This window comes from Ischnura elegans, chromosome 6 (assembly GCF_921293095.1).
Source record: "Ischnura elegans chromosome 6, ioIscEleg1.1, whole genome shotgun sequence".
NCBI classification, from domain to species: domain Eukaryota; kingdom Metazoa; phylum Arthropoda; class Insecta; order Odonata; family Coenagrionidae; genus Ischnura; species Ischnura elegans.
Genome location: NC_060251.1, coordinates 74388370 through 74415607, shown reverse-complemented (window position 1 = coordinate 74415607; position 27238 = coordinate 74388370). Strand labels below are relative to the sequence as shown.

The window sequence follows — 27238 nt, the reverse complement described above, 5'->3', positions numbered from 1 at the left end:
TCATCATAAATAAACTAACGTCTTAGGGACCCATTATAAATTTAATGATTTATTTACATGTTAATCTCAAGAATTTGAAAGTAGGAGTTTTCACCCACGCGTAGTTACCCACGTTATAGAAAACTACGCGATTAAGTCCGCAAAGACGTTTTTCGGACTCCGCACCAGAATGTGCTTTCTGTTGACACCACTGTCCACTCACACTACACCGAAGAAATACCTGTTTTTCATCTTCAGGGTGTGTTCTGAAATCAGTGAGTTCACAGAATGTTTTTGAGACGCCTGCGTTGTTAGAAAAAATACCAGGTTCGAACACGAGAATCGTTTTTGAAATGAAGTCACTGAGAAAATATAAAATAATTGACTGAGTCTTCTCAATATTATTTTCGTTAAAACCTGCAGGAATCTACCGCAAAGGGCTGTGTGGAGTAGACAATGTTATGAATATACATATTTAATTAGTCATGAGGAAGTTTCTCCAAGTGGACTCGCAAACAGTGGAAGACATATTAAAATCTAGTTTTGTGTCATCAATTGGGATTAAACCACCGCCTAATAATTTCGTAGATCTGAATACCTTGGGGATGTATTTCGGTGTACTCCTACTTACGTCTCCCAAGTCCTTATTCGATTATGATTTCTCCCATAAAATATTCATCCACCAAGGATTTTCCCTTTAAATGGTTTTTAATTTTTCGAATCGGATCATCACCGGAAGCGTTCCACCCCACCCTTATTCCTTTCGTGCCTGCTTTTCCTCGAAGGGGTTAAACGCCGAGTTCCGAGAATGCGCTTCCGACGGTTCCCTAACTTCGTGTTCCCCCACCCTCCCACGCTTTATCCCTTTTGGCCACACTCGGTAGGGCACAGGGACCCTACCCTTATTTCTATCGATGTAGTTATCCATCCAGGGTAGAGTGGAACGCGAGTATTTTCTCTCCAGACCTTTCAGAGAAGGTGGCGTCTGGCGGGAAGCAGATATCGATGTTTTATGTTCCTTGTTTCTACTACGCGTGCTCTGTAATGGCTAGGTTTGTTGTTCACGATACTTGAATTACAAGCGAAGCAAATTATCACGCCTACTGCATAGCGCGTGTTTACAGTGCGATTTTTCACCCAAGTCACTTGCTAACCTCTGCCCGACAAGCCAGGTTAAAGTCACTCACCTTAAATAGCGTGTCTTGATAGAATAGCGTTCCTGTGCGTTTGTTTTTCGAATCTTGTGCTCTGTCAGCGTACGTCATAGTAATTTATCGTGTGATCTTGTGGAAATTCTCGACGTGACCCTCGTATTTTTTATTTATGTCCCCTTATTCACTATTATTGTTATATAAGGTTATGCTCCTGGTCAAGGTAGGTGTACGTAGAGCATATCGTGATACACCGCGGCCCCTTTTCCTCTCGCAAATTGAACTTCGGTCTTCAATTCACAGTCTACTCCCCTTCATTCCATTAGTAAATGCTTCTCTATTCCTCTCCTTCCCCGCTTACCTAGTATTTTTCCCTCTTCGTGCCTTGTAACATATCCTCCCCTATCAATGGGGATGTACAAAAACGGGATAGAAACAATCTCTTCAGGATACAAAAACGTACTTAGAAACAGAATTGCATTCCCGGTCGGCGCTAACGAGCATAAGATTAGCGTGTATAAGAGGTTAGCCATACCACGTTTCATGCGCTCTCTCTTAATCCTCGCAAGGGCCCAGGGACGCTACCCTTATTTTTATCGATAGAGTTATTTATCGGAGGAGAGGTCGGTTGAGTTTTCCCTCCGACCGTGAAGGGGAGGTGGAAGGCGTCTGGCGGCAAGCAGATATCGATGTTTCTCGAACTTGGCCGTCTCGTCTCCCGTACCCCGCTCCTTGCCAATGCCTTCAACCCCCCGCCCTATCTTCCACTGTCATTTCTCTCTCCCTCCCTGGATTAATTTCTTATTTTGTTACTCATCGTTTTCTCCCTTTTGGAGAAAGTTTTGCGGAAACTTTTTTATATACTGCCTCCAGTTCTTTCCTCTAATTTCGTTTCATTCACCGGGGGGCGTATCTTATTCTATCTTAACTCGACGCCTGATCGCTCTCGCACTTTTGCAACTATTCATAAATGTTTTCTTGTGTGATGTCATGCGTAATTGTATCTTTATTACATTAATGAATTATGTGAAAAATTTTATCTCAGTTATTGCTGAAAATTTTCAGTGGAGATTTGACTCCGTATTAAGGTTATTAGGAGGGTAGTTACTAGGGGTGTTTTCACGACGTGAAGGGTAAACCAATCGTGGAATCTGCAGTTCTATTCATCCTATCCTCCTCTCCAAACGTGATTTCTCTTTTCCCGGATTGGAAATTTATTTCTTCTGTGGAAGTGGTAAATCAGAAATTCTTTTGTGGAGAACTCTAGTTTTCTTATTGCCCTGGGAATTTATTTTACTTTGAGTTTAAAATTCCTATTCTTTATTGCAATGTTGCAGAAAGGGTTTCCCATTGTTATGCTCGTAATCATTGCTTATTTTTTACCCCAGTATTCTTGGCTGGAGAGTAAACTCCGGACTTTAAATTTTGGGCTGTTATTTAAGTTGGATTTTTTATTGTGTATTTAATATATGATATTCCATAGAAGCCTTTGTTGATAAGTTTAAACATTTATTGTTAACGCGGTTAGTAAGAGGGGACGGTCAAGACAGAGACGTTTGATCGATGAGCGTGAGGAATATTGGGATTCCTTAACTATTTATTATAAATCTCATTTTATTTCATTAGCTTTGGTTGGGTTGGATTTCTTTTTCATGGTTTGCAGTCTGTTATACAGTGAAATCTTTATTTGGCCCAGGTCTATTTTTCCCTTAGGTCTTTTTTTATTTCATTGAATGGTTTTGAATATTCTTTCTCTTTTTCTCCCCCTTTCGTGTATTTCTTTCTTAATCTTCGTCTTTTAGTCCTCGGCGGTGGCACATTCCCTTAAATGAGGTCGTTAGGTGTTTTGAGGGTGTGAGGGGACTTGTTTGCGATACGAAACTGCCCGGTCCCTTAATCCCAGTGGAGTCGCCTTTTTTGTCCTCGCGTGGTCATTAGTTGCCATTCTAGTCCAATTATATCTCGGCGACGACATCCAAGCTCAGGTCAGCAGATTGCCCCACGGTCAGAAATGGCTCGTGATGATGTCCGCTTCTGTTATTCACGAGTGTCTATCACAAACTGAAAGGATTTCTCTCGTGATTTCGCCACTGTTGCCTATTACTTTGGACAATTTTCCTGTCATTAGTATTTACGTGGCATTTCCTAGACGGTGAGCGATTTAACTCGATCAATTACGTATGATATTTTTCATTGAAATTCATTCTGCCATTTCTTTATCTAAATAGTTCTTCAGTGAACACAAAAAAATTATTTTCGACGTGAATTCTAGTCATTTTTTCTTCGCACTCCAGGCATGGATGAGGTTCTATTTTTCATTTGTAATAGGGATAAACGCCGATTTTATTGTCCTCATCTGTGAAATCGTTATTTATTGATGAAGCTTAAGAAGAATTTCATCTTCCTACTTGCCTCCCGTCCATAAGCATTTCCAGGATTAAGACATCATGCCAATAAGTGTAGTTTTTCATGATTTAAAGATAGCCCTGGTTGATAACAATATGCAAAAGCCTCAAATATATAATTATTGTTTTTGTGTTCGGGTTTTCAATGAGGATTCAGGTATTTTTATTGGGATATTGTAATTCTACGTAATGAAAACTTACTTCAAATTATAAATAACGCACTTTGGCGATGAATAATGCATCATGACAATTTTTATGGCTTTGCAACGCGATAAATAGTCTGAAAATCGTCTTATCTCCCCGTCGTCTTGTTATAAATTTTCAGTACGATTTTCTACTAACAATTTACTCTAACACTGATGGTGGGTCAGTTATATAGCCGTCTCAGTACTTTTGCTGTTTCCGTATTGGGAAGGGGATTTATTTGTTATTATTCTTCCTCTGGTTCCCCTTTGGAGACTTGCAGAGGCATGCCAATTTTTGCGGCCTTTCTGATTACACCCTTGTGATTCGCATTGATCGTTGATGAGATTGCCCTTCCCTGATATTCGCACGCTATTCCTTGTTCTTTCGCGTGTACATTCCTTTCGCGTGTACATTCTTCCTCGGAATGACATGAAATCTAATTGGATTACTTAATCTGTGAGACAAATTGTTACATTCTTGCTGCCCTCGCAGCTGATAGACGGACGTGGTAACCAGAAGATAAGGAAAATTTCGCTTGAGAAAAAGTATTTCATATCTACTTCTGTGTTGTTATAAAAGGAAGACTTCGGAAGAGCATATCGACGACCGTACTGTTGTATTGTCAATGCAGTTATTCTGTGATATACGTATGTGTTTTGTTGACTAGTAGCGCTGCGCATGGCAGAAGATAGCCTGATGATGATATTTGGCGCATGATTTCAATAAGCGGATCGTCAATTATGTTGACATATCTGTTGTATTGGATTATTGCCTGTTTGTTGACTAATGACTCCAGTTTCAGTGCGCACCCCTCGTTTTGTTATTTTCTACTTCTGCCGTGAAGGCAAACTTGGTTTATATATTTTTTCCTAATCCTAATAGGTTTTCCATTTGAATTTTAGACTTTTTAATAGCAGCAGTTGCCCCTAGTGGAATGTGTCTATAAATTATTCCTTATTAGTTTCGGAACATTTTCACTAAAATATTCTACCTAGACCTTGGTTCCATGCCTATTTTATTGCAACTCCAATTATGATTTTGCGTTCGATTATTTTCTTCAACCCCCGACTCCGTCTGGGAGAAAGGGAGCTGATTACAGCATAGTTATCATTTTGAGATAATCTAGCGAATAACATGGGTTCAAATGGAAGTCTGCGGCCGATATAGTCTAATTGCTCTCAGTATTCCGGTTCCTAATGGTCGAAGCAGCTTATGGGAATTGCAGTCAACCCAAAAGGAACGCGACTCTAGATATTTTGAGGCTTTTTAAGACTGGCAGCCCTTACGGAAAACGGAAAGTGTGCCCAAGCTGGTCGGAGGCAGCTGAGCTTCCGAATGTACAAGCATGTAACGGTGAAGTAACCTGCGTCACTAAAAGGCTAGCGGGGATAATTTTATCTGCGCCTTAAAGTGGCTTGATCGTTTGATCGATCCTGATAAACGTCTTGTTTATGAACTGCCGCCCACTCACTCGCTTCGGACTTCGTAGTACCTCGCTCGGCGAGGGATAAAATCGCCGCAAATCGTTCGCGGCATCAGCGCTATTAATTTCCAGCGAGCGCGGCCTGGGAGTGCAGGATGGTGTCGGGGGTGCGGTCGGGGAGTATCGCACCCGGCTGCTCTTCCCGCGATGGAGTAGCGTGACTGCGGGCTGGCCGCTGCTGTCTGGCTCGATTGAGACCTTGTCCCAGTCATCGGACATGACAGAGTGGCGATACTACCGAGCTCGCTGTACGCCATTTGCCGTTAACATCTCCGGCCAGTCAACGCGTTCGCGGCGTCGCCTCGTCGCTAATGCCCTTGCCACGTGGTCAGGCTTTTTTTTATCTCTATTGACCTACACTCGTGAGCGTGGGTGCTGCTGATGATCCGTTCGCTTCGATCACGGCGGCTGGAAAACAAAATGAAGCCGTAAAGCGTCGGTGATTACTCAGTGATAATCGTAAACGAAATAAAATAAACGAGTGCTTTCAGTCTGCCTTAATACGGAATCGGTTTGTGACGAAGGGGAGTCTTTCGTGTCTTTTTTTATTATGTGGCTTTAGTTTTTAACATTTTATTTGAAAAAATGCAAATTCTGCCTGCCGTGGTTACTTAAAACGCAGTCCTCATTCGAAGAGATAATATTTTGTTTTAATCACTTGCTATTTATCTCTAATTACAATCCTCGCGATTTCAAATCTTGAATTATGATTGGCTGAGCAGGCAATGAAGCTGATGATGATGGTTTTATGTCATAAAACTACTATTTTTTTAAGAGAATCAAATTCGTAATGTAAACTTTCTTTATCTGCATGGGTATTCCATTTGTTCTTGCTGTTTAGAAAGTTTTGCGAGGAAAGACGGAGCTGAATCTAAAGAATGCGTTTCTCCTCTCATGAATAGATTTTAGAACCTTTTGACTCATTATTTGCATCCCCTTAAGGATTTTACTCTCTGCGAAGAAAGTTTTCTAATTGAGTCTCACCATTTTCCTGTTTCTCAGTAGTCCGGCTCTGATATCCCACTTTATATCGTTCATTTAGGAGTAATACTAATATTTGTTCGTGGGTTGACAGCATTATTTTTCACCAATAAGTATTTATTTTCACCATGGGTATGTAGATGTCATTATCTTTTGGTAAACCTGTGTCGGATCAATTTTGAGGTACTCATTTTGCTGGTATTGTTTTTCAAGTATTAAGTTTGAGGGGAACTTACAAGATAATGAAAGAAATCTGAGGACACTTTTTCTTTTGACTCGACTCGAGTGCCCATTAAAAGTTTTGAGCCTAAAGAAGATAAACTCATGAAAGTCAGAGTTATCTCTGAAGACTTCCTGCAAAACCTTCAGAGACCTCTTTTGTTCCCATAGTTTAGAGCTGAAGAATTTAAGGGAAACTTTCATCTTGGAAATTTTAATCATGCCTAACCCTTATGTTTTCTTTTATTTTCCAGGTAAGCGTCTGGAAAATTACTTTTGCCGTCTTCTCCTAGACTGGTAAGCCTTCGTTTTACTTTATTTTTTGCACATCTCATCGGTTTTGGTTTTTCGTTATCTTGGTGTTTTTAGGATTATCTGTTATTGCGCCATTTCCGTTATTGAAAGTACTTACATTTTTAAAAAATCGGCTTTACTTCGCGACGAATTGCAGTGTGTCCTAATTGAATTAATCCGGAGATCTCAATTGAAGCAGCAACTTAGTTTCCTACCACAAATTTATACTCTTGGTAGTATATGTTTCGATATGTACGTGTAAGATACCTGGTACCTGATGATGGCGCTGATGTGTCGAATTATGTGCCGAGGAAATTAATCTTAGGAAGGAGTTCAAGGTATAGGGTAATTTGTGAGAGTCAGCGTCCACATACTTGTGGCTGATACCCTTGAACGTATTCTGGGGATTCATTTTTCACAAATATGGGGGCATATGGTACTCAGTGTTTACTCAGTGGTACTCAGGGATATCGAATTTTCCCATGTGTCAACATTTAAGAGTCTCATCCAGTCTTGGTTTAATTGAGGACTGCAATTGAATTCATTGGTTTACCTATATACTTACTTTCAAGAACAAGTCAATATGTTTTACCCTCTATGTGAGTGTTCTGGGGGAGCAGTACTACTCGATGGGGAAAGGGCGATATGACTTCATTCTGTGGAAAAGTAAATTCTGAATTTACGTAAAGCCCGCGGGAAAAGTAAACGTGGCCGCGGGAATCGGCTTAATCCTCATCCTTGGCCGGCGATCCGTTATTTTCCATTCGTCTATAGTGGCCACGAAATGTAATTGTAATCATTACAACGGAATAAAGGATGAAGTAGGGGGAAGTTGACGTGATGGGGGAAGAGGGAAAACTAGTCTTGTGAAATTGAGCGCAGATGGTCGCCTATCGTGGTGAACTTATGGAGAGGTCGGAGGGTACTCAAAAGATCGAAAAGAGAATGCTGGGTTGGAAAATAAATATGAAATTGAAATAAAGTTTGGAAGTTTTGGGTTCTAAGAAGGATAGCAAACAGCATGAGAGCTTTAAAAGACGTTTAGTCCGGTATTTGCTAAAGGAAATCCAAGATAGAAGTATACCGAATATTTTTGAGTCTTCCTTTACGTTTTCGGACGTTCAGAAGTAAATATTTAATAATTAAATAACTCCGCATGCGGCGTCAAGGCATATGTCGACGTTTTCTGTTCGTCTCTAATCAAGAGGCTACTTCCAATCAGGTCCACCTTTCCTCTGTTACTCTAACGAAGGATTAATCTTAATCATATTTTCTACAAATCCACTTTCTGGTGAACCCCGGTGGGTTTCTTTGAAAGGAGCGTGCGGGAATTCAAACGCTCATTTCATTTTCATGGTTCGTATATTTGCCGCCGCGAATTTCCGCCTTTTGTAGATTACCTGGGGGATGACGCACTGTGCGGGCAGATGGTGCTGAATAAATGCCTACGTGGGAGGAAGCAAAGCAAATCCCTCCACCCTTCCGTGGGCCTTCTTTTTATTCTCCCCGCGAGATACGCATGCGAGGATAAAATACGATTCTCAGACCGCATTGTATACCGTTTTGTTTGCTAATGAAAAGTCTTTCCCTCTATCTCTGGCTCTCCCGTGTGCCTTTCCACAGTTTCTTCCGACGATAGTCTTTCCGTGAAAGCGATCTCTCTCGCTGGAGGAAATTCGCGATTTCCTCCACCATTGGTGAGATATTTCGGCCGGTTTCACTTGGATAAAAGATTGGTGGAAATCCTCACAATAGCTGTTTGTGTGCCGGCCTGTATGTATGTATGTCTGTTTTTGTATTGAGTAAAGTGTATCAGGCCAAGCAGTTTTTCTGGCTGTTGGAGGCAATTTTATTCGGTTTATTTATCCCTGCGTATTGTTATTTCGCAATGAGAGACTGCGATTTGGAGAAATTTAACGTATCCTCGACCCAGTATACGGCACTGTTTTTTTTTTGTTTGATCAGAATTATGTTATAAATTGGAGAGCTCGTACGCGCAGTGGTCAATGTGTATATAATTAGAATGTAATCTTGAGGTAAACGTCAATGTTTTATCCAAATGCCGAGCATTTGAATTTTATGTGTATGGGGTTTAATGAGACGTTGGTGGGGAAACCTAAGTTGGCTAGTGCTAATAATATTCCAAGTTAAGCGTAGAAGGGAATAGAAAAGAAACGTGCTCATGGATGGATCAAATCCTACAACCCTACCAAGAAGGGAACTCATGTCAAAATTATTTATATTTACGCTGACTCGTACATTCATCAGAAGTATGACCATTATCATATGCATTCCGCCATGGTTAAATGAAATATTCAGAAAACTGACCTTAACTACCTATTTTTCATTGCCTAGATGAATTACATGCATCTTATTCAATGGTGCATCGTTTATTTTAAGCCTAATTTTTATCCACTATCACCTAATTCTCTAAATTTTTAAATATTTCGTTTTCTTGCATCACTATGCATTTTTTTTTCTTGATTCTGAATTTTCTTCAGATTCTAGCTTCTTGTCATTATTTCCATTCTTTTCCACCTCACTTCATTTTCCTTCTATGTACTTTCCCCTGCTTTCCCTTACTATTTGATTTCCTCTCATAATTCTCCGTCTATCATGGGATACAGACTCCACGAATCGGAGAACGCAAATCTTCTTTTGGCTACCGTTATAATTCACTATTTGTCTTACTTTAATATTTCCCTTATCAGTAACCGCTATCCTTTGAGAGGAGAGAATGTTAAAGTGTGGGGGGTGCGCTGCGCCCAAAATTAGTAACGTTAGCGAAATTTCTTGAGGTTGATTTTGGTGCGCGCCTGCGGTAGCTTTCCTCCTTTCTCTCACCGCAGCATACGTTTCTGGTTTCCTTTGCCCGCCCCGTTGGCGGAAATCTAGTTCGTTGGGTAATCGGGCTGTATCTCCCTCTAATCTGCACTCGAGGGCTTCCTGGCTGTTTCTACTCCTTCATCGGATGTCACGTCTTCCCCACTCACCGTAGTCCTGACACGTCCACACGCGGTCGCGTCGCGATCGTGCCAATCCGACGATTAATCTGTATCATATCGGCATCGGACGGCCTTGCGTAGACTCACGGCCGTAGGAGGCAATGATGTTAAGGCGTGCGTTGGATCAGAATGTCTTGCAGAGGCAAGTGTGAGGAGAAAAGAATGAGATTAGTCGACCGAGAAACGGAGGGAGATACGTGTGGAGCGAAAATGTAAAGCAGCCCTTACTTAGCTGCGGGCCGTAGAATCCAATCGAACCGAGGAAATAGTCTTAAGGGCCACTGAAATAACGATAGTAAAAAATAGATTTGCGGCAAAATTGTCTCCCCCATTCGCATCCAAGATCATTTTTTTTTGGGTAATTTGTTACGCGAGATATTCAAAACCCACGGTGGACTAGAACCGTGTCGGCTTGAATCAGCCAATTTCAGCGAAAATGGGGTCGCATTAAGTATTTCTTCGACGGCTAAATGCCAATCATGAATGCTATTTTATATGTAAAAAAATGAATTCAAGACATTCTTCAAAAAATCTTTGCGACGTCGACGTAATTGCATTATAGTTATTGACTTGTTATATATTAAATGCCCAATCCATTTTGTTACTGGCTAACCCAATGCGATACATGCAAGTGTCTACCTTTGGTAGGTGTAATAATTGCGTAAGATTTTGGCACTGACAATAATATTGTCCTCGCTAATCGTGACGAATCCCTGTCACTCTCGTATTGGAAGCCGCTGTGTGGGATTGATGCGTTCAATTTGCTCGAGCCAGCCTTTTAAACCGTGGTGACTCGTCATCTCTTTCTCGAGAACGCGACGTAAATAATTCCCTAGAAACTTTCCTCATTTAATGGCCTTTCCTCCTCCTCCTGCGCCTCCCTTTTCTGTTTCTCTCTCTTTCCCTTTTCCTGCTTCCGTCACTCGCTCGCCTTCCTCTCCTCGCAAATCTGCCGTCGGATGCTGCGAACGGCCGAGAAAGACTCTCTATCCAGCTCCGCCGCGGGGAAAGTGGTGGTTGGGGATTTTCGAGCAACATATCTGGAGGTCGTTGCTTTAAAAGTAGTGCTCTTTTATGAAGGAGCCGGTGCCTCGTCTTTTGAAGGATGGTCGTGTTTGAGATGGGGTTCGAAAAGGAATGGGATGTATCGCAACCGGCGTCTGTTTTTAAAGCGCCTCACCACGGTCAAGGGGTTTGAGCGAGCCGCATCGAGCATTAGCCGCCTCTGTGTGTGCTCTAGTTTAGGAGGAGTTTACGTATGGTGCCATTAAATGCTATAGCGGGAAAAGGGAATGAGAATTTTCACTTGGGTTGAATAATTGAAGCGTGAAAACTTTTTTCCGCAAGAAGATTATATGTATAAATGATGTTAGATTTAGGGGTATAGCAGCTGGAAGAATATGTAATAGTACCGATTTCAAGACTTAATTTGAATAGCAACGAATATTCTCCAATTTTCACATTTAAAACTCCTTAGTTGATAAATACTTTTGGGAAAGTAATGATTTCTTTTTGCCTTATAGGTAATTTTAATGACCAAATTATTTCCGAATCTAATAAGTGTTTATGAATAATCTTCATGGATTTAACTCATGCCTTCGTTTTAAATAGCGGTTAAATATTAGAGGGCGTAGGGATTAAATTATATTAAAGAGAAATATGCTTGAATTATAGATTAAAGATAAATATACATTAATAATAGAATGAAGAGAAAAGTAGTTGAATGTAGTATTATGTACAATTTTTGGCGGAAGAAATTTTGGGAAAATCCTGGGTATTTAATTTTTTAATCCGGCAGACGTAAGATATTTTATCCGTCGTGGAGGGTAAGTGACTTTTAAAATTGGCTTGTAAAGGTGCAATAGTACTTAACCCTTTTTCTTCCTAGTTGAAATGAACGCCACCTAGTGTGTGCAATTTATCCGCATTTTACGTGATCCCCTCCTATTTCTACAATAATTTGAGCGCCCGTTGTTGATTTTTTTCCCGCTATTCTCCCGCCTAGCGTTGAGCTCTTATTTGTGATGCAAATGACGAACTTTCAGAACGAGTTTTTGTACCACTGTCGACAGATAAAGAGTCTTAGGAAATTACGGGTCGACTTTGATTTCCTCTTGAATGTCTAATATGACTTTTTATCTTTTTTTCACCATATTATTCGCTGCAGAAACTCAAGGTACTTCACCGGTTGTTTTAAGTCGATTTTAAATGCCTACTGTATCATTCATGAGACAAGTTGTGGGTCATTGTGAAGTAAAGATCCTATGTGATAGGTGAAGTCTTTATTTAAGGGGATATATTTTGTGTCCAATGCCTGTTTAGCATTTAAAATAGCCTTATATGTTGAAAATCTAACCCCATCATTTAAGGACTGTTCTTTACTTGTCCCAACGGCGTGAGTCTTTTTATGATCTCTGATGATTGTTAAATAACTTTCCATATTTGAAATATTTACTATTCAAATGAATTTTTTCCTTTGTTAATAAATATCTCCTGCTGCTCGAATATCCTCTGGTTTATTTGAATGGTAAATTATAGTAATAGATAAACGTAGTATCTCAAGTTTTGCTGTGTATCGAAATAAAAATGATTGCTGCTGAAAGGGATTGCTGTTGGGTCAAAGTGAGGATGTTTTCTGAGGGGGAGTAGAATTGGGGATTATGAATTGAATCTTTAGAATGTGGATAAAAATGACGTGCAGCATAAGAGAAGTTTAAAAAAATCCCTTCAATATGGAGTTGGCAATTTTTTAGCGTCTCCCAAGAAGGAGCAGTCGGTGTTGATTTTTCACTTTACCGGCTGCGAATGAGATTTGTTTTCGATTAAAATGTATAGTAAAATTGTTAAGCTACGTCAGCCGTGGTCCAGGTCACCTCTTAAAACTGTACTATCTATCAAATCATTATCATAAATGCAGGAAATGAGCAGGTGGTGTCATGAGAACTCGTGGAACCGCAGCGGATGTGGTTATATTTCAAATAACTTTGATGGTTAGAGTTCCAGGTGATAAAATTCATCCCCCTAAATTATTAAATTTAAATATTTCAAACTTTAATCTCCAAAAAAAGTGAACTAATAATGTTTCAATGTATGTAACAAGTTATGAATATGGTGGAATTTGGAATTACATTTATCGAGATCTAAAGCTATTGGGGCTAAAGAATGCCCCGCCATAGTTCATGTCTGCAGTCACTCCTTTTCTTATCGTCAGCACGTGCATTACGACCCGTAATTGCCCTTGAATCCATTCCCTAGGTTCGTGTTGTCAGGGCTAATGCCTTTACCTTGTTCCCTTATCGTTTCCCCTGTGTCACATCAATTTCAACGCGGGTCTTTAAAGTATGTAATTCATTTAGATCTCAAGTAGTACACCGCTACTGTTTTTCCCAGGAAGTTGGGGGTGGGTTCCCTTTCGTGTTCTTACGTAACAAATGCGATTGGGACGAGTGGAAGAGCTCATCCCGTCACATTCTCGCTTCAGCCTCCCCGGCGTAATCCTTGTCCTGGGACCCGCTATCACGCTCTCTCCGGGTAAATATTAGTCCTTGTAATTTCCCTTAGTCTGACGTAATGAGGGGAGGAAGTGCCTCTATCTCCGTCACTCTTCGTTTCCAACGTGATGAAGTGTCTCCTTGTCTCCTGACTTTCTCCTATCCCTTTCCTCCGTATCATCGTGACTATTCTGTGACCTGGATGAGTAAGAATGGCGAACATTCCGCGTGTTACTAAGAGTACGGGCAGACGCAATGTTGGAATGCTGTTCAAGGTACAGTTTAAAAAGTAAAATTTCCAGGGTCGGGTTTATGATGCATGGGTTGCAGTTCCTACACTTCAAGTAATTCGAACTCAGTTATATCTAAAAATTACACGAAAGATTTGGGTTGGCATTTATCAGTTCAAACTGAAAGTAAACGTAGCTTAAAATTGTGCAAAATGGGATTCATGCGGAATTATGCACTTAGGATTATTTACTGCTCGATGCTCATTTAGTAAAATATAAAATAGGTCGAAGAAAAATGTGTCTAACAAAGAAAGATGTCTAATGACAATTAGTTGCTTGCTTCTCATAGAGCTGATCAAGGTATAAAATTCTTAAATACACGCATAGGTTTTGTTGCCGATGACACAATAAATGCTGTTATTTTTTAGGTGAGCCATAGTTTCAGGCTAGGCCGTCGCTTTCAACGTGCCTGGTGTATTCTTCTCCGGGGAGGGGGTGGTGAGCAGACTTACAGTGAGTGACCTGCGTAATGATAGAAGTTAGGAAAATATCTCTAGGGTCGGAGAAGTCTCATTTTCAAAAATAGTGTGTTGCGATTCAGTTTTTGCCGGATGGATTTATAAAGCTATAATCTCTTATTTGTGCTGTCAAGAAGAAAGGGGTAGAGCGAAGGGATATAAATGTGCGAGTGAGGAAATGAACCAGAACTGAGAGAGCCTTTTTTATTGAGGCTCTGCATGGAAATCTACTATTTTATTCAGCGGTTTAGGTTTCGTACTTTTTCGTGCCGTTTTCGTTTATTTTTTGCGTTCAGGGTCTCTAAATCATTTGATCTCACCTTTCGTTTAAAGGCTTTGAAGTCCTTTTAACTCGTTAACTAGGAAATTGCTTTTCATGTTTTGCTTGGCTTTCCCCTGAGGGATTAGCTTTCCCGAGATCTTTCCTGCGAAACTCGCTTTTCTTGCCAAGTGTCCGGATTCATTTTCTCTCTTATTCCCTGATTACTCTGCTTTTTTCGGGGATATTCCCGTTGCAGTGCGCTGACAGTCTTTGATAATTTGTGTCACATCTTGTCGTTGATAGCGGATTGACTTGAGCGCTGCACGTGATTTTATTTATTTTTTTGTTACCTGCGTTTACCTTGTGATACTGAAAGGGTTTTAATTTTTTTCTTTGAGCCATTTTAGTTTTTAAGTATTTTCCCCAGGATTGACTTCGCAGTGACTGTGCCGGTAAAATATGTTCGCCTACTGCATTGCTTCAATTAACAATTTTTATGCGGATGATAATTTCTTTGGAAACATGAACTGATTCCGTTGTTCGAACCGTCGTGTCGTGCAAGTCTAGGCCAAACTGAATTGGACTGGGAAGCGACGTACGCCAACAACAGGCCCTATTACATCACAGGTTGAGACATATTCTCCTCCAAGTTCATAGTCAATCAAGTCGATCAAAAACCCAGTTTCTTTTTTATTTATTCCCATAATTGTCTTGCGGTTAATGATAAGTGTGTCCTTAATCCAATTAAAATAGGAGTCTTAAATATCTGAATGCGGTTCTACTGTTGGCCAGACAGCCATTATTGGGGATGAGAATGTGTCTAAACCTGTTTTATGATGGTTTCCTTGCCAGTCTAAAAACGGGTCTCTTAGAATTTCTACCTTTTTTAATTGGCTGTGTCCTACATGTCTGATTTTCATTGCTGCCAAAAGCAGCTCCTCTCAATTTTGTTTATGCGGATAATCACGAGGTCGGAAAAATTTACGACTGTTTCGATGGATCGAACCGTCGTGCGAGTCTGGGCCGAGCTGGCGTGGGTCTTGCGGAAGGCGCGTCTCGTCGGTCTATGTGTGTCGGGGGTATGCAGGTCACGGCGGGGGTGATCGATGGGATTTTTCCGGTCGCGTGGGTTTATCCCTTCTTCATTCCCTCGGCGAGAGCCTCTTCACTCCTTCCGACAACGCGGGCGAAGAATACGGGCTTTCCAAGAAAGTCTCTTGATCCACTCCCCTTGCCTTCTTTTCTCTGCCTCTTCCCCTCGCAAGGTCTCGCAATCTCCATGTCCTGTTTTTTTCGTCCTGTCGGTTCCTTCTCGTTCACGGCGTCCTGAAACAAGGCCAAGTTCAAGTCTCATCTTGTTGCTTTCCGCGGATTCTGTTTAAGTCGCGCTTCCCTTAGGGAGGTACAAGGTTGAATGTAAAATTTTAGTTTAGTGGGCTTTGTAAACTTCCAGCCTTGTCATCATTTGGGTTGACATATTTTTAATGCGTTGCTATTGGATGATTTCTTGCGTAAATTTTCATTCCATTGGTTTATTGCACCTATCGGGTATGTTTTGCTCTCAATGTTAGCATGGGCAAGAATGAGCGGAATAAAGACGAATAAACCCTTTCATTATGCTCGGTAAAATTAATATTATTTTTTTAAAGACGAGATTCAATGAGATCAAACATTTGATGATGGTGCGTACTCAAGAAAACTGGATGGATGAATGCATCGATGAATGCTGCGATAATCACGGATAGACTCGCCGCTGAATTTTTTCGTTACATTCGTAATCGATAGTATTCTCGGGTATTGCTGCAGTAACAGAGTGTTTTCACTGTTTCATTTGAGCACTTCTGCCTTATATACGCTTCATAGTGTATTAATTTCAGTATTAGTATAATCTCCCATTAACTCATGTCTTCTACCAGCCACTTAGATTGTAATTCGAGCACGTGAAGAGCATTGAATAAACACATGTGTCATGCTACTGGTGTCATTTACAATGACACTTGAGAGTGTGTGTTTGAGCCGTGTGATATTAATTCTGGCTCATAAACAATGGTGATGTGACATGGCTGCGTAGCAGGCACTACTGCTATTTTCCCGGTTAACTTAATGACCCACTCGGGGGCCAGCCAGGTCACTAAAGGAATATATATTATTTGCTCATGTATTTGCATTGTTTGTGGAGTTTTTTGTGTGAACGGGAATCCCAAACCTTTTACAATAAGACATATTCATGTAAATGGCAAGCAGAAGAATAATTTTTTTATTAAAAATATCAATTATATATGGCACCTTGTTCTTCGTGCGTATCATTTTTTGATATATTTTTTACTTATATCTCTTGGTGAATGCAATCTATATACTTTTATGTACTTTTATCTCTTCTGAATTTAATATCTTGTGATATATTTTATACCCTTACTTATATTTTTCTTCAGATGTATCATTTTTTGATAATTTTCAATTACCTTCGACAGGGAAACTTTTCTTAATTTCGTAAATTAATGAACCATTTAATAGATCAGTAATGAGCGCTCAGGATTATCCCGAAGCCGGAATATATCTCGAAAGATTCAAGCTCTCCTCTCTGCACTTGAATGTTTCCTGTCGTCGGTCGCCCAGCAGTCAACCGCCCAAGTGACTAACCATCTTCGGATCGCCTCTCGACACGTGGTTTTGCGCTCCAGTCGATTCATTTTTTTCCGCGCGAGACGGGACGGGCGTACCCGGGAATGATCCACAGCCCTGCTCTCAACCCCTCTGCAGCCCGGCCTCTTCCTCAGCCACTGCCTCTCCACCCCACCTCTCAGTGGTTGCCGCGATTTTTAAGTGCTTTTCCCCGCCCCAACGCTTTTCGCTCCACTCTCACTACCTCTCTCTATCTCTTTCGCGCACAATTCCTCTCGCCCGGACGACTCTCCGGTTTTTCTCGTGCCCAATAAATTTCACCGGAAATTGGATGTTCTCTGCCTCAATTACGCGATGCGTAATTCATATTTTTTTATTCCCGCCTCTTCATCTTCCTTCCTCTTCTTTGCCCCCCTGGGCGGAAGGGCCTTGCGGTGAGAGTGCTTTCTTTTTTTTATCCAGGGGTGAATCAAGGAATTCGCGGGTTTATTCCGTATTTTTCTCCTCTCCCCCCCTTTCCGTCTTGCCGGAATTTGCATACTTTTTACTCCTCTGTGGTTTTCCCATCATCGCGGTCGGCGATGACCGTATATCAAGTCGAAACCGTAAAAAATGTCCTCTCCCCCGGTGCCTTGCTCCCTCCGCTCGCTTCACGTGGTTGAAAGTCGAATTGCCGCCATTCCGGCGAAACTATTTTTTTTCCAGCTTGAATCGCGGGAAAGATTTTTTTCGAAGAATTTCTGTGCAATTTTTTTCCTGCGGGTGTATAAGATCGATGGGAGAGGGTGTGAATCATTTTGAGAGTTTAAATGGTCGTCGGTTTTTTATTGCATTCTCTTTCCGCCCCCCCTCCATCTCTCTCTCTCGTAGAAAGGGTCTATTATTTTATTTCGTGCAAGTGCCCATTAATTCGCGACGTATTTTTGCGCTTCGATAGCTTCGTCATGGATGAGGAATGTGCCGAACTCGTAGGTTAATAATTTGGACGAGAGGCTCGGGAATGATGGAAAATAAGAGCTAGGCTGTGGGGAGGAGTATGGATATTTTTATTTTCAAGTGCGGCGTTTGAGTTGGTTCGTTGTGTAGATTGTACATATTTTCTTTTCATGAGTTTGAATTTCGGTGTGCCTTGAATTTTAGTGATGAAATCGTATTCTACCCTAACGCATTTCCTCTGGGAGCTCTTTCACCTGCTTTGTGTGACAAGAGTAATTTTTAATTAAATTTATATTAGAAAGCTGGAAAATTCGTCATAACGCTGGTTTCGTTGGATTCTATTGTTACTCCGATTTTATTTTTTCGTGGTGAGGTTTTTATGTTATTTGGTCTATGATTTGGGTACGAAGTTTGCTTCTCAGGGTTTAAAAGTATTTCCCTGTGTCATTGCCCATTTCCTTCAGTGAATACTTTCCCTGCGGTTTTGTTCACCGTATCCTAGCATCAAAAGCCTTTTAATTAACATTCTACCTAAAATCCAATTCTAATAAATTTACTGAATGCAAGACGAGTTTTTCAGGTATCTTTTGAGATTTTGTTTGTTTCACGTGACCAATAATGGACTGTTTCTTTTTCTGGCTTTCTATCCTTATTATTTGTATTTCCCCTTCTTGCCACTAATCTAATCGTATTTTTACGATAATTTATCCAAACCAGTGAGTAGAGCTTTTTTCCGATACTTTGCCCATCCCTTAAATGCTTAATCACGGAAATATGTTTGCGTTTATAATTTCCGTTAACCAGAGGGTTTGAGGTGTTTCAGAGTTGGGTTCCAGTTGAAAGGAATTCGGGTCACTCATTAAATAGAAAACTCTCATGTCTTGTGCTAAATGAAAGCGCGCCCGTCATTACATTCTTAAGTCCTCGTTGGTTTTTCAGTCGAGACTTAATCCTTCTTTTATCCCTCGTATTTTGGAAAGCGTTTTTATTTCCTGCATAAACAAAAGCTGGGTCCGTGAAGCCAAAAGATGACGTAAGCCTTTGAGTAATTTCTATGTGTACTCGCCAGATTTGTTTTTCTCTGCATTGAATGTTTTTGTCAGCTTTGAGGGAACTGCTGAATAGTGGCATTAATGAAGTAAATGAAAATATGATCGATGAAGTTAGGCTAAATTTTAAGCGTTATCATGTGTTTTGTCCGAGTGTAAATAAGGTGCAGTTAAAGATGGATTTAACGTGCTGCCCTTCTTGATCGTATTTCACTCCGTACAGTCCGTGGCTACAGTATTCTAGTATGTAATAGTAGTATGGTATCGCGAGATTTTCATCGCGAGTTACTTAAGTATTCGTAGAACTAATTGCTGACGTGAGTTCGTGATTTTCGACGTGATAACCTTGAATTTCATATGACAGTGTGTGTTTCAGGAAGTATTTACCTAGTTTCACGTTTTCACCACCATGCTCGCTGCTCATTAGTTGAGGGTAGTATATTTTACTTGTTTTTACATATTTATTAGTGGGTAGGCTTTCATAGAACGTGGACCATGTAAATATTTATCTTCTTGTGGCTACCGGTTAGTTGAGAAGACGCTAAGAACTGCTTAGAATGGTTGGTAGATGCGATACGGTGCCGGCGGCGGAGAGGCGGAGAATAATTGGATCGCGCGCTTAGAAAGAGTCTCGTGATTACTGGCTGTTACCTCTGGGTCTTTCCTACGTTCCCTCCGCCTTCACATGAGCGCCTTGAGAACTTCTACCCTTCGTTGCCTTTCCCTCTTCCTCGCTCCTCTCACAGAAGGGTAGCCCGTAATGAGCCACGAAACCTTAACTCCGTCATCATTTTTCCAGATACTTTTTTCCGCTCTTTTGGGTCTCGGCTTATCCTCAGACCTGAATGTTCTATCTACTCGTACCCTGTTGTATTCTTCGTAGGAATCCAGCTAACGATTGCCATAATGCTATTTATTATTTTTGAAAGACTGGCCAGGAAACGAAGAATATTCGCATGGGTTTAGTAGTTGGAAAAGCAAAATACTTGGTTATTTTTATCATCATTAAAGTTCTACGTGTTAAGGCGGGTTTATATTGAAAATTTTACGTGTTCTTCCATCCGTTTCTCTTCCCAATTCGCTTGCCTCTTGATGTACAGTTTCATTTATAACTCCTACTCTCTTACCGCCCCTAACATTGTTCCCTCTAGCACTTAAAGAAAAGATAGTGAAAAAAAAATTGAAAATGTCTCTCTCGCCGTAGGAATTACGCTGAAATGAGCCTTCTGATGTTGAGGTATTCAGGGAGAACAAACCCATTCCTATTTTTGAGGCGTCTGAAATCGTTCAAACAATGATTCAAACTCGAACAGCTCAATTAGTGCCCTTAGGCATCCACTCTCCCAAAGTGAATTGCTTTATCGTGGACCGTAATACGCCTGGATCCAATATGAATCGTGGATCAAAGGTCAGGTCGAATCAACGCATTCGGCTGAGGGTCTGTAGGGGAGGGCAATGAGTGATTAAATGCGATGAGGAGCACTTTTCAGCGGATCAATGCTTGGGAGGATTGGATTCCCGATCTCCGGGTTAAGGAGGTCCTAGGAAAAAAGTAATCCTCGGATCTGGCTGAGGCAGCCGGGCACGGGTTCGAGTTGAGTGGTTTGAGGGGTGTTTTAGGGCCTGCCTTGGATATCACTTCTGAATTTGCCACGACTCCGTCTCGTCAACACTTCAGGCGAGCCTGGCCTGCTTCTATTCCTCCTCATCCACGCCACCTCCTTACTCCCTGCTCGTTTCTAGCTGCCCGTTCTTTGTTTTCCAGCGCATTTGGGACTAATCCAGTTCTCCCATAGCTTCCCAGCTTGTGTGTAAATGCCCAAAGGTGTTTGTGCTAAGGATTAAGTGAGAATGGACAATGACTAAAAATTGTTTCCGTAAAAGCATCTCAAGTTTTGTAGCGACGGAAGATCCCTTTCATGCCCCAAATTCAACAATCGCGCTCCCTTTTATCAATAACCCCTTCATTGCCGATATGTTTCCCTTGCAATAGCAAACTTAAAAAAAGGAAACAAAATACCATAAATTATAAATAAAGCTCGATACAAATATTAGTCAAAAATAATTTTACGTTAAAAGTCATTTCATAAATATCAAGGATGCATTTCATTAGACTCAACAGGTTTTTTCTTAACCATACCATGATTTCAACTTAAATATTGATCTCTTAATAATTACTGTTAAATAGAAATAGATTTTCCAGTGAAAATATTATTATAAAATTTCTATTTAATATTTCATTTTAACAATTGTCATCACATGTCACGACATTATTGATGTATACTGAGAATTTCGTTAGATTGTGTGTCGGTTACGTGTGTGCCTTAATGACGTGATGAACGTTTTGATTCACATGCGTAACATACCAACTCACGAATATTAAAGCGTTCCTTTCAAGTTGGAAACTGCAGGTATTATTAGCATTATTAAGTAATTTAATCAGGAGTGGTCCATAAAATTTTAAATAAAAGAAAAATCAACTTTCCTTATTTATGCATATCTGTTTTGACGTGTAACCCATGAGAGCATGTATTATGAAAACTTGAGGGGAAATCATAGGGATATTTTCAACGAGATACCATCTCTATTCTGCCATATTCCTTTCCATTTAGTCAACCGCCCTCGGTTGCCGCCCCAGGATAAAGTGCATAATCATCTCTGGCTTGGAGGCGGGAATTTTGTGAAGGGGTGAGAGATAATCCCGTTCATTTATTCGTCGCCGGGAAATCGTCTTTAGCGAGCAATGAGATTTCCGCTTATGTCCTTATTTTCATATCGTGCGCCTCGCGTGGCGTTTCAGAGCGGAGCGGGAGGGTCGTGTAGCGCGCTCTCAAGGTGGGCGTATTTGGAGATGCCCCAGGCACGTGCGGTGATTTATTGACTCCGGAATTCGCGCAGTTGCCTTGTTGTTCCTCCGTGATAGGTCCACTGACGCTTTCAAGGCAAGTGTGGCCTAAATTCTCTCTTCCTATGTTCCTTACATAAGTACCTCATTATTCTTTAAACGTACTAATCATACTTTTCTTTTACGGTTTTATCCCAATGATTTTGATAGTATGATAATACTTTTCTATCCTTCTTTAAATTTTGTCACGTGTCACAGTCATTTCTTTTAGTTTACACCTGTATTACGTCAGAATTAGATTTTTTTAAAGGTTTGAGATTTTGACAAGTTTGTTTCTCAGCGCTTTCCTGTGAGATATTTTATTTACATCTGATTTAGTATCTGCGGGCCGTAAATAACCATGATTGGAATTTAGTTGCTCTGTAACCACATCCAAAAGAATTAATTTTTATCCAGCACGTGTAGTATGTTTTTCCGAGATGAAGAGCATCCCTTCTTCATTCCTTTCTACGGAAGTAGAAAATAGAAGGGTAAGTCTCTTGAAAAAATACGTATTTAAGTGACTTCAGCTGCTGTTGTTGTGTATATATTTAATCAATTTTTGTCGTAGATCGTTTTTATTAAGTTCTAATTTTAGTCTTTGTCGCCGCCGTTCACTAGCTTCTAATCAGGGATTATTAATCTTTTCCCGTGAGAAAATATGGTACTCTTGATCAGCACTTGAAGTTCGCCCTCTCCCTTCGTCAAGGAAGCAATTTAGTTTCCCTATTTAGGGCAGTAATTACGTTCCCAAGATGGGAAAATCATTTCGTAGCCCGGCACCGCTTTTTATTGTCCACTCCCCTCCTCCTCCGCAACCAATTTTCCCTTTTCTGAGATTTGTTTTGCGCAGGACCGTTTTCAGGGGATACTGATGCACTTTTGCAAATTGTCTTTCCAGAACTTCATTAGTCTAATGACATCTTGCCTTCCCCGTAAATATTGCTGGCATGATCGATCCTGAGAATTGAGGAAGTCTCCTCGCTCCCATTCGATATCATTTTTGCGAATCTGTCGGCTTTTGGCGATCTTCCTTTCCCCAATCCCTCTCTAAATTCCCGTCCAACCTCGCTCTTGTCTCTCCATTTTCCCCCTTTCCACTGTCTTTTCTTGTAATCAGCTTCGTCTTCCACTGGAAAAGTCTTCCCATCCGAAAATTCGCCCTTCTAAAAAATTGTATTTGATTCCTCCTGCCCGTCTATCTCTTATCGAAGTTATCTCTCCATTCCATTTCTTTCGATCGGTACATTCTCCCTCTGTTTATTCATAACCTCCTTCCATCTCTGCAGCATTCCTTCGTTATTGGTTCTCCGGTTTGTTTTCAGTGCTAATACTCTCCCAAATCCTGATCCATATTTCATTTATTGTTTGGGATATATTTATATTTCAAATGTCATTCTTAGCTCTTCATACCGGCGTTTTTAATGCGTCTGATTCATTGAATTTTTATGAACGTTATTTCGCGTCAACATGGCGGTGTGACGGTAATCGGTGGATAACTAATTGTTAGGAAAGTGGGAGGTGGTTATTAATAGAAATTAGGGGTTTTGTGTTGAATTATTTAGCTAGTTAGTTATTGATGGGGTTGTGGATCATGTGATTATTTAATGATAATGTAGTGGCTTCCATGCCTCTACTATTCGCTCGATACCGTTGAAAGCAGACTCCTGATTGTTTAAAGCAGAGACAATCCGGAGCGATTTGATAATACTTTTTGCTTTGGATACACCTAAGTGGAGAGTACGATCTTCGTCGTCAGAATATTGGTATTGCTGTCGATTATACTAGAATGGCGTATCATTTGCCCAACGGGCTCCTCCTCTTCTCTCAGGAATGGGAATTGCAGAAGTTTGGCGTCCGACTTGATGTGGTGTAAATTAGCGGTGTTGACTTACGGGCTTCATTTTCTCTTTCACCTGCTCTTTTCCTTTTCATCTTTTGTTGCTTGTAGTTTATAATTGATTAGCATACGCCGTCCTTATAACGCATAAGATTTTACCCGCCCGTGGCGTTAGCTACCCATATCATATAACCTGCTGAGAACCAGAAGCATGGTATTTTTCAAGTGTTTCGGAATGCGTGACAAGTGCGTATTGTCGGAGAGGCATTCTACTTGTGATCTATCCTCTTTAAATCGGCCGCTGGTAATTGCTTTTCAGGCCGAAGGGGGACATTTAGCAATGGTGACGACCGATTGACTCTTCAATCCCTACCCCCATTTCGGCCTGTGCGAGTACCTAATCAATGGCAGCTTCTTCTTTTTTCTAATATTCACTCCCTTTGCACGGTAACATTCCCATCGAATCGAGCCTTTGTTATCTTCCTCCCCTTCAAACTGTGTGTTCGTAGGAAACTCGATTTGTTTTTGCGTGTCTTTATGACCATTGAAACCATGGTCCTTTGTTTTCACTCGCGCGAGCTTGCTATTGTCAACCCTCATCTTTTTCTGTTTCGTTTGATGTAAGAGCTCGTAGGGTTTGGGGCTCAATTTGAAGGGCGAGCGTTCATTGGTTGGACTTAGCTGTTAAGACGTTAGCCGAAAATAGCAGTCAGGAAGTAACAGGTGAACTTTCTTATAATCTATTCTAACGTCAACTTTGTGGTCATTTCTCCAGGTTGATGATTTGAATCAATTTCATTTGATTTTTAACATATCCTCTTTACCTTCTGCCCTTTTAATTTTGATTATCTTGGAATACGTCGGATGAATTCGAAAAAAACTTGCTTCTTCTACTTCCGATCCGAACAATTTGTTGTGTATATCAAATTTGTGCCATACTGAAGGGTACTACTTACGTTCATACGAAGACGAAGGGCATAAGGAGGTCAGTAATTCATACGTAATTGCAAAATATGGTACGGTTACTCCAGGTGCTTAGGATGATGTGTATTCTTCTGTACGGAAAAGGATAATGGAGAAATTCTTCAGTTGGACCATGGATATTCTCTGTTAAAAATCTCCGTTGAAATTCCTTAAAACGTTTTCTACAGAATTCCTTAGAATTTTTGACTGTTACAAATTTGCATTCTTAATAAAATTTCTTACTGGTAATCACGCAATTTCACCAATTGATTCCGGGCAGCATCAGTTTCATTAGTTAGTGTTAGTTGCCGGCCTCGGTGGCGGCGGGGTAATGTCCTCGCCTGCCAAACAAGAGGTCGCGGTTTCGAGTCCAGCTTGGGTAGGTTGCCCTATCGAGGGAATGGTTGTTCGTGCACGTGTGATTGTAAAGTTTGTTGAACACTCAGATGTGAAATGGCTAATATGTGCTCAATTCGGTGGTATGGGAATAAATGAATTAATAAAGATTATAGTTGAGAAAAAATAATTGTAAGTAACCATTTAAGCTTGCAACACCGACTATTTCGATGTTATCCATTACCTCTGACGAGCGTGAGGATTCCGAGCGGCATGACGAGCACGGCAACCATCAGGTCCGTGATGGCCAGCGACATGAGGAAGTAGTTGGTGACGTTGTGGAGTCTCTTCTCCCGCGCGATGGCCAGGCAGACGAGGATGTTGCCGGCCGCCGTGCCGGCCACCAGCACGAGTGCCAGCAGGGCCCACCAGTTGGCGCCCCCGTCGTCGGACACCCCTCCTCCGCCCCCATCCACGACAGTCTCGTTGTCCGCCCCGTCCCACGCCGCCGTCGCGTTGGCCTCCCCGCCCCACGTCGGGGCCGCCCCGGAGCCCAGGGCCTCGTCCCACCCGCCGCCCCCGGGGGCGGCCCCGCCCTCGTACCACCCGGCGCGAACCACCCTGCCGGACCGAAGGACCACCACGGTTTGTCACCAGCCGGATGCTCGCCCCTGACCGGACAGCCCGCTCCGCCTGCGTATCTCTCCACCCTCCGCGGAACCGATCTCAGCGTTTTCCCTCGCTGCCTCCGGTAGGTCCTCGTCAGGGCTGCCGTCGTCTCCGCCGCTGGCCCCCGTGGTCGTCCCGGCGGCGCCGAGCGGTGTGTGGCGGGAGGGTCGCGTGGCTTGGCGGGCGCGGGCCGAAACCATGGCTCCCACGCGGCGCTGTCACCAAGTGTGTGCACCACGCCGCGCTGCCATCTGGTAAGGGTGCGAGACGCCTCCGGATCAGAAGTCCCGGCTAGGCCCGCTCCACGACCGGCTTCGGTTCATAGCAGAACGGCTTAGGGTCTTGGTCAAGGCCGTCGGTGAAAGTTTGTCCCGCCTGTTGAAATGAATGAAGTATTATTATTAAGGTATGTCTACCTGGAGCAGTTTAGGAATCATCCCGCCTGTTCCCCCTCTCCACTTTGAACCTCCGTCTTCAATACACAATAAGGTATTATATTCACAATCACGACCACTGTTATTAAGAATCTTACGTGGCTACAATTTTCAGCCGCCTTGAGAGAAAGGGTGTGGAACGTACCGAGGAAAAGGGTATTATAGAAATATTGATAAGTTGGACTATTAGAAAAAGTGGGCGTTTCTTTTGGAAAGTACTTGAAATAATTTTACAGGATAGATAAAAATTGTGCTGTGTTAGTTTTAAAATATGTCCCCAATAGTGCGCGCATAACTGCTCGTAGTGTGATAGCTTATAACATTAGAACGAAATACGAGTGAATGGAGTGTATGGTATGTAAAAGATCAATATTCGCTGCCTGAATTTCCTTGTCGTGGTTAATTTTGTACACAATAAGTTAAATTATCAATGTCAGCGTGCAGCACCGTTGAGCTTATGTTTAATATTAGGCTAAATTAGTTAGTGAATCATGGATATGATAAAGGCTGTAGTTCCCTCTCGTAAAATTAGTATTTAATATTTTTCGGCAGCTCTGCTCGAATTGCTTTTTACCTTCGCCGAGACAGGGCTCAGTCCCCAAGGAAATATTCGTGATATCTCTAAAATCCCAAGGTCTATTTTCTGTAGCACGGTATAGGTGGTGTTCCTCTTTAACGTGTATTTGCCAGGATGAGCTAAGCAACTTCCTTTTGTGGCGTGGGATCCGTCTCTTTCTCTATTTTTTCCATTTTCTGGAACCCATATCACTATAATCGATACAACTAGTCCGCTGCCTCGGCACGAATTCTGTTTCGAGGAATGAAAAGTAATCGCATGCTATTGAGTGGTTAAGCTGTCGGTCAAATCGCTACGTGACGAAAGATCGACATTGCGTAATCTATCCGGTGCGGGGGTCGAAAATGTGTTTCGCTTCAGCATTAATGGAATCTTTCCGTCGTAAGGGATTAAAAACGGTGAAGTTACATGTCCAATGCCTGAGTAATTCAATTATTAATTTTTTTCTGTTTTTAAATTTCTGCACTCTCATGCCACGTAATCAGTAAGTATAATTTGTTCTTTCCTTTTCATTGTAGTGGGATTACTGTTGGCAGTATTGGGAAGAGATTATTATTTAGCATCACAATACCATGTTAACTATTTTTATCGGTTGTTGTATTGAGTTTAATATAACTTTTTACAGAGCTTTCAAGTTTATTTTCTTAATCAGAATAAAGGTAGATAAAAATATATGTTTCATCTAGTCAAAATTAACCCCAAGAAACTCGCACGTTCGTACTCA

General features: G+C 41.4%; 1 protein-coding gene across 1 annotated transcript in view; it reads right to left on the bottom strand.

Annotated features, from left to right (window-relative positions):
• LOC124161399 overlaps nucleotides 1-25478 on the bottom strand; it is a gene marked incomplete at its 5' end in the record, with an annotated part of 53187 nt that extends 27709 nt beyond the window's left edge. Inside the window, one exon of the mRNA XM_046537717.1 lies at nucleotides 25079-25478. Within this exon, the coding sequence (XP_046393673.1) occupies nucleotides 25079-25478 (400 nt within the window). The remainder of the gene's footprint in view (nucleotides 1-25078) is intronic.
• Between the last annotated feature and the right edge of the window lie 1760 nt (nucleotides 25479-27238).